Source organism: Terrapene carolina, unplaced genomic scaffold (assembly GCF_002925995.2).
Source record: "Terrapene carolina triunguis isolate 2854851 unplaced genomic scaffold, T_m_triunguis-2.0 Scaffold231, whole genome shotgun sequence".
NCBI classification, from domain to species: Eukaryota; Metazoa; Chordata; order Testudines; family Emydidae; genus Terrapene; species Terrapene triunguis.
This window is the reverse complement of record NW_020664582.1, coordinates 9,155,955-9,163,938: the sequence shown is the minus strand read 5'-3', so window position 1 is coordinate 9,163,938 and position 7,984 is coordinate 9,155,955. Positions and strand designations below refer to the sequence as shown.

At 41.4% G+C, this 7,984-nt stretch overlaps 1 protein-coding gene across 1 annotated transcript in view; it reads right to left on the bottom strand.

Moving 5' to 3' along the window:
• Window positions 1-2,492: 2,492 nt before the first annotated feature.
• PITPNM3 (PITPNM family member 3) overlaps window positions 2,493-7,984 on the bottom strand; it is a 345,453-nt gene continuing 339,961 nt past the window's right edge. Inside the window, exons 16-19 of the mRNA XM_024206929.2 lie at window positions 6,265-6,414; window positions 5,137-5,320; window positions 4,039-4,167; window positions 2,493-3,255 (exon numbers count right to left, since the gene is read on the bottom strand). Of these exons, the coding sequence (XP_024062697.2) occupies window positions 2,947-3,255; window positions 4,039-4,167; window positions 5,137-5,320; window positions 6,265-6,414 (772 nt within the window). The 3' untranslated portion in view covers window positions 2,493-2,946. The remainder of the gene's footprint in view (window positions 3,256-4,038; window positions 4,168-5,136; window positions 5,321-6,264; window positions 6,415-7,984) is intronic.

The following is a 7,984-nucleotide window of genomic DNA, read 5'->3' as shown; positions in this document are numbered from 1 at the left end:
TGAATTCTAATACTGTCTGTAGTAACATTTAAATTGCTGACATTCTGTTCATGTACACAGACTAGCACTTATTTCACTGCTTAAATTATACTGTTATGAGAAGCCAGCACAATGGCTTCTAGTCAAGAGACCCAGGTATTAATGAAAAATTCAAGTGAAAAAACATGGTTCTAGCTTTCAGGCTCATTTCCCTTAATGATGGACACACAATTCCAACGAGATCTCATTCTGGAAAGAAATATACATAAGAGGAGAATTAGATACATATAGAGGAGAACTGGTTTTGGAGCCTCGTGGCTGATCGAGGTAGACATTAGCTAAAGCAACACTAGCTTTGAATCGCACAGCAGGCACAAGAATCACCAGCAGTGTACATGCTGTAACACAGAGCTGCTTTCAAAAATGTAATTTCGAGCTCAACAATCAGTGTCCCCTTTAGATCGGCCCATCCAATTACAGGTAGGAACGCAATAGACAAAGCTGAAAAGTCGTATGCTCCCCTGCCTGTTAAACTTGGGGTAAGCTGAAAAATACTGTATCCCAGAGGTTTTGCAGTGAAGAGAGCCTAAAACAATTGGCCAATCACCACAGCCCCAAGCAAATAAAACTGCTCCAAGGACAAAGCAGTGAATCTGCTGAATCTATGAACCATTAGTGATCAGATGTAGATCACTGTAGCAAGCTTTTTACTGTATGTTCTGAGAGCATTTTTTGTTGGTACCTGTTAGTCAGAAGAGAGGCATCAGATAGAGATTGAGCACCAACCACCCATCTTCATTACTTGCTTTTCCTTGCCCCTAGAGCAGCAGCAGAGAGCCAAATTCATCACTGGGATAAGCAGCCATGACTCTACTAAAGTCTGTGGAGCCATGCATGCTGATGCTAGTAGTCAGTTTAGTGCAGGGAGCTAGTTTCTGCCCTGCTTTGCAGCCTGTGAGATTTCAGTCTGGTTGCAGAGGGTGGAAGAGAGGGACACAGAGGGCAAAGACAGAACACTTAACCATTTAAAGTGCTGTGTGTTAGAGGACTTGTGACATTACTCAGAAAAAGACATTTGTAAACCTAAAAACTATTCAGTGTTGCTCTTGGGGATCTTACATTGAGCTTTTATATCCAAATGACCTGGCACCAAGGAGACACTGAGCAAAGGACATAAATAAAACAGTTACCTTAAGTACCCGATCCTAACTAGTGTGAGCTTGCAAAACATTTAGTGTCTTAATTTTAACTTCAACACTCCAGTTTAATTTAAGTGAAACAATAAAGTTAATGTGAAATGCTATTAGATCTGTCAGGAAATGTGAAGCTAAATTTTTGCATGTAGACTGATTACAAGTGTAATACAAAAGAGCAGGTAACTTTGGCATTCCTCCCACAGAAAAAAATACAGAAATGTACCTAAGGTGCTCCACTGGTAGAGCTAATTTGCTGCTTTCTTGGGTAGGAATCACCCATCGGAAGCTCTCTGGGGTCTTCAAATAATGCAGGTTTCCTTTTTCCGTCTACTGCCTCATGGTCGTTTCCCCATAGCATTTCTTGTACATACTATGTCTCAATAACCAATAGGCTCATTTGAGCCTGCATCTGGCCTACATTCAAGATGGAGAAGACTTGAAAAATGGGTAACTTTATTTAAACTCTCCCAGGCTCAGGAACACCACCTCTTTAAGGATTAAAAACTGGTTTATGAGCACTTACAACCTTAATAAAGATGGGAAAACATGCTTGTTAGGACCCAATCCTGAAAAGTTTGAGTAGTTCCTCTGAATTCAGCTCAGTAGGAGTTATCACTGAGTAAGAATTTGCAGGATCTGGCTCTTTGCTTCTATCCTAAAATGACTACACAATTTACCTCTGTGAGCTGAGACCATCTAAAGGGAATTTTTTGATCATTAGAAAATGAGTACTTTTAACTGGCATCTGCAATTTCATAGCATCTAGTTTCTATGAAGCTTAAATGTGGGTATTTTAAATACAGTAAGATTTGTTTTAACAGAAACTGCACCTACACTTTCATAGCATATAGTTTCTTTAAACAGCAGTGACAAGGAGAAAATTACCCATATAAAACTAGTTATGATTTTATCACTCATTTTCATCCATTGTAAAATTCTGGAGACACTACAGAAGAGGGGTTTCTTTAGCTTACCCATGTAGGATCCATGTCTTGTATCAAAAGGGTCAAACCCATCTTGTTGCTTGAAGCAATTCAAACATTTGTACAGTCACCAAACTCCATGAAAAATGTGTGATCTTTGTATATAGCAACACTATCAGTGCTTCAGACTGCAGTAAAGAGACTTTTTTTTAATCAATCAAGTGTTTGATTTGGTTCATAAGTAGATTTCTCCAGTGGGTATTTTAAGTCTAGCTACCTGACTTATAAGATGTATAGATCAGAACTTGAGCTGATGCACATTCAACAACACCATAAGCCAAAGGAAATTTTCTTGGGCTTAAGGCACCCAAAGAGTTTGCCTTCCACATTCCACTCCACCTGCACTTCCCTTCTGTGTAGAACACTTTCTCAGGAGTATAGCAGCAATTGATACAGCCATTAGGGTTTTAAAATGTAAGCCTTCTCTTTCACTCATTTTACCCGCTTATGCTTTTTTTTAAGGTGCTACTAATTAGCCGATGTCACTCCTTTTAGCATCTTCCCTTGAGTAAAATCAACCTGTTACAGCTTTTCTCTTATTGCACATTTTATAATGTGTCTTGTAAAAAAAAATTCTAAGACATATTTTGCAGTTTTGATGTTAAGCACTTGCGACAGTTTTAGATCTGGATTTAAAGTTTTATAATAGGTATGTTAAGAGGAACAAACAAAGTTCCCTACTTGGTTTAAGAAGGCAGATTCCAGAGCAAGGAAGCCTCTGGTTATGTGTCCCACCTCATGCCTACAGGTTGATTGGCCAGCACCCAAGACTTACACCTCAATGCTTCCTAAGGCGCAGACTCAAATTTATGGACCCCACCTCGAACCCAGGCTATGGGGGGCAGGTGCCTGTCGTGATCTTTGTCTGATTCAGGCTGGCTCTGGGCACGCTCTGGTTTGGGGTTTGACGAAGGTGGGTCAGGCTGCTGCACAGACATAGTCCTGCGAAGGTGAGTCCGTTTCCGCAGAAACTCGGGCTGGGAGTGCAGGCCAAAGCTTCCTTTCCTCAAGATCATCCGGGAGTTGTTCTTCTTGGGCCGTGAATGGAGACTGAACTCCAGCAAGGCTAAGTGCGCTGCATAACCTTCACTGAGGAACTGGAGCGGAGGAGGGAAAGAGAAAAACACTCTGCATTAATGACCCCCCCAGCAAACACTGCTCTTGGGTGGTGGTGAAGCATTCAGCATGCGCTGCTCTCATGCCCGCTAACGCACAGGTATTGCGTATTGACTAGGCACAGCCTCCTTTCTGGAGCGATGTTTCCCACTTCAGGGTAACTAGTTAAGTCATGGCCATGAGAGGCCAGACTCTCCAAGATGGAGGGAACAAAATGGCTTTTCTACCACTTGCACTTATCTCCTCATACTTTGGTTGTAGAGCTCTACTGTAATGAGGGTGGGATCCTGCTCCTCTCTGGGATCTGTCCTTTCATACTAATGCACAAGAAGGGCCCAAATGGGTAACATTCTTTCCCCATGAGTTCAGCAGCAGAGTTGCATGAGAATCAGAGCAAGGATAAAAAGAAAGCTCTAGAGAGGTGGAAAATTAGAGCTAAGACCCTTCCCCTCCTTTAGAATAACTATACTCCTGATCAAAACACCTGGATGACTAATTTTGGACCACTCTGGCAGAAGATGCTAATATTTAAGACATTATAGCTGTGCATCTTAACTTGCTCCTTCCATTCAGCCATACATTCTACATGCAGCTGTCAAGCAACCTGCACTCCTTAGATGCTAAAAGCCTTTTGCTGTTCATTCCTGCATGAAAATGCCCTCTTTAAGACTTACGCTGTCCTGGCCCCACACAAGATTTATGTTCACTCTTCATCTCCTGTGCATGTCCCAAAAGACAATGACTCTTTAGCAAGAGTTACATACCTGACACTGAGTCTGGTATTTCTTTGTCGGACGTCCAACTATGTAGATCTGGGAAGGCGACAGACCCAAAACATTGTACACGGAAATATCCTTCATTGAGCCATACGCAGCACAAATTTTGATGTAGCACTGAAAGAACCAAGGCAAATATTGTTTTAATTGCACATGCTCTGAATGACTGACCCACAAATCTTACAGCAGGCATTTTCTTTGTGATGAAGCTCCAGATAAACTGATGTTACTGACCCAAATTTATAAACTTGCCCTTGTTAAAAAGAAACATCAGACATCTTGCCAGTAAAAGTGGCAAGATGACTGCATTTTTAAGTAATTGCTGGGATTAGTTTAAAAACCAATAGGAGTTGGGTGCTTAACTCCCACAGGCCTTTTAGAATATCTCTCCCTTTATTTCTAGATGCTGAACAAGAATTGCAATAAAAATGTTTCCATTTGAAAGGTCCATAGGAGCAGGGGATACTTGGGAAGTTTGATCTTCAGAGGTGCTAAATAGCCACAATTTATAGGAGTGAAAATGAGCCACATTTTTCCCATTGGATGTGAATCCAAACCATAAACATGACTGACCAGGTTCTCAAAAGCAACATAACCCTAGTCTGTACCCATATCTGCTCCCCACTGAGAAACCAGCATCATTTCCTGTAGCAACTAAGATCCTTAAAGATCTCCAACCTTGCTTTGGGGGATTGTATGTGATCACAGCACAAGGAATGGAATTTCAATACTGTTAGCAAATGGAAGGGTGCAGCCATTATCAGACATCATGTTGACTGGATTCTCTTAAATCAGGACAATAGCTTGGCTACACACATTTGACCTTGTACTGTTCATAGCTACTGGATTTATTTATATGCATCATCAAAGTGATTAGCCTTGATCCAAGACCCTCAGAAGGCAAAGCAGCCTTCTTTGCACCTGAATGCTAGGAAGGAAACCAAGATACAGCAAAATACCTTGTAATGGACAATGGTCTTTTCCTTCCAAGGGGAAGAGACCCTCCCCTTTGACAATGACAATAGAGATCTGATTTTCCAGCAACTGATCATTCGATTTCAATACGTACACAAGAGCCTCTATTACCTCTTGCATTAGATTCCGGAGGAAAATAGTCTTTTGTCGTAGTGGGTCATGAACAAGCCCATCCGAGAAGAAAATCATCCCTTGAGGAAAGTTGTGCTGAGATAACCAGGAGACCACTCTCTGCTTTTGCATATCAGGACGGCCAGTGATATAGATGATCAGGTATCCCAGATCCTGCCAGTGGCTGTTAGAAGCAAAAGCAGCATGGGAGAGTGGAAAGTGGGGGAGAAGTCACCATCCATTTTAATCTTAATGAACATCTTTGCTGAACATGGGGACAATGTAAGAAAAGCCAGGCATAATCTCTCAATAGGTAAAAGGCTAGCTGGGATGGGGTTAGGCTTCCGATTTTAATAGCTAACATCCTGGTGTGTACATGCAATAATTTGTATGCCTCAAGAGAAATGGGGAAGAGCAATAAGGCAGACTTGTGCAAATACTGTTGTATAAAACACCAGGGATATTTCCAAATGTATTTTATCTTAAATATTCTGCACCCTGTGGATTCAGTCCTGCTGTCCTTGAAATGGATGGAAATTTTGCCTTTCACTTCAACAAGAGCAGAATCACAGCCTGGGAAACTGAGATGCTCATCACTCCATTTTCTGGAGGGTTCAAGGGGCACTGAGTTTAAAATGATAGACCCCAATTCTTTCACCAGTGCAGCATTAACTGACTTCTTAAGTGAAGGAATTAGGTGGTTCTTAAAACTGATTCTCATAGTGCTTTACATCCGGAAGGTACAGCATGCCTCGGGATTAAAATTCATTATAGCATAAAATCCTTCAATATCTCACCAGCCTTTTTGATAATCAGAGTAATAAATGGAAAAATTATCCATTGACTCCATACACTTTTAGGCCATGTTTCCCAGAGGCAGCCTTTTAACTCTGGTGCAATTTACTGTGGAAATCATGAAATTAAACATCTATAAAATGTGTAAATATCCGTGCAAATCAGGTATAGCTGGATGTCTGAATGATACAAAAATGTATCTGCAAAGAATTATGGGCCTTAAAATCCATAACAGTTGTGAACAATCTATTATTTCTCGCTTCCAGTTTGATCCCCTTTGTTAAAAAGGGATGAGGCAGGGACTCCAAAAACACCACTGTACGTGTCCCTTACCGGACAACGTCGACTGCCCCAGCTCGGACCTTGGGGTCACTACCCATGATTGAGACACTCGCTGCAAAGGAGCCATCAATGCTAAACACCACACACTCCATTCCCGGGGGAAGCACAGTCAAGTAACTCAGTGCATTGCTCTGGTCGCCCCTGGAGAAGAAAAACAAAGCAAAGCATCAGAACTCAGACTCTGTGAATTACAATGAAATCCAGAAATGAGGTCTGTCTGGGACAAGGCATTCAAGGCTCCCCAAGCCTAACGGGACTCAACTATCCGGTTTCCACTTTAAACCAGAGAGTAAAGATGTTGGGACCCTTTAAGAAGCTAATTTTCCAAGTCCACTGGGCTAAAACAGTGAGATTTGCATAAATCCAATTAAAGCATTTCAAGACAACAACAAAAATCACTGACAATACAATAAAGTCCTGGAGGGTTTGTCCTTTTTTGCAACTGAGAAATAAAAATTAGCCCTGGGTTTTTTTAAAGCAGCCGAAAAATATCAGGCATCCACAATTATATGGAAAAAAGCGATGTGTACTTCTCTGACTGTGCATGTTTGCAAAAAGTCAACCTCACTATGTAACAGCAATGGACAGGAATTGACCATCCCTCTGTCCCTGTTTATTGTGCTGAAAATGCTGGCCCAGAAGAGTCTAACAAATTCACAAAAGGGGAGGAATTCGAACGCTAGGTGCCTACTTCCGGAGCTCTGGCATCTGCAAGCTTCTACTCATTGAGTATTCTTTCACTGGAGCACAGCTCTTAGCACACCCGCAAAAGGCAGGTGCAGAGATTCCGCAACTCCCTCACCTTTTCCTGCCATATGAATCATGTTGCTCTGCAGCTCTGACCCAAGCCCTGCCCCCTTTGTCACAGTGAATGTTACAGCTATAGGGGAAATTATATCTGGTGTTACTGGCAACATCTTGCAGGGTGGATTTCTGCTTGGAAATGTGCCTGCATCACGTCAGGACCAGGCATGATCATTTAAGGGTAAGGAGGAAACAACTACTTCCATTCTAGCATGAAGCATATTAAACCTGCAATCTAAGACCCAGGGAAGCAGGAGATTGGCTCCTGAGTCAGTTGCAATGTTTTAAACTGCAGACTTCCCAAAATAGACCTTAATTTGTTTTTAAGCAGCCCTATCTTCTCAAATTGATTGCCTGCTATTCTCCAATGGAATTATTACTAATTAAGAAAATATATATGTGGAATTGGAAAGCTGATCTTCCATTTGATTAGCTGCGAGGACACCTTTAGTTCCATTTTTATTTTAGAGGAGATGTTTAGTGGAATCTGCAAGTTATTTCCCAAGTGGGCCTGAAGTTTAACTCAAAAGTGGAGTATTAAATTAAAACTTTATGTCAAAGCATTTAGCAGTTTTCTTACTAAACATAAAAAGCTTTAGAAGCACATCTGCCCCCATCCACACACTTAGACAGATTAATTTTATTTCACACATTTTTCCTCTTTATGCTTGACTCAGCAGAGGGCTTTTCATGAAACTCTTGAGAGCTAGGAGAGAGTCAATTGATTTCACTTCACTGACTTGTTGCTTTAAGGCTGTGTTTTTCAATTTAAAATAAGCCTGACACTGAGTACAGAATTAAAGTGATTCCTTCAGTCAGCCTGACAGCAACAGATGAACTGAACTGCAGACTTGGAACATGGCAATACCTTCACTATTCATTTCAAGAGGAGAAGCTGGTCACCACC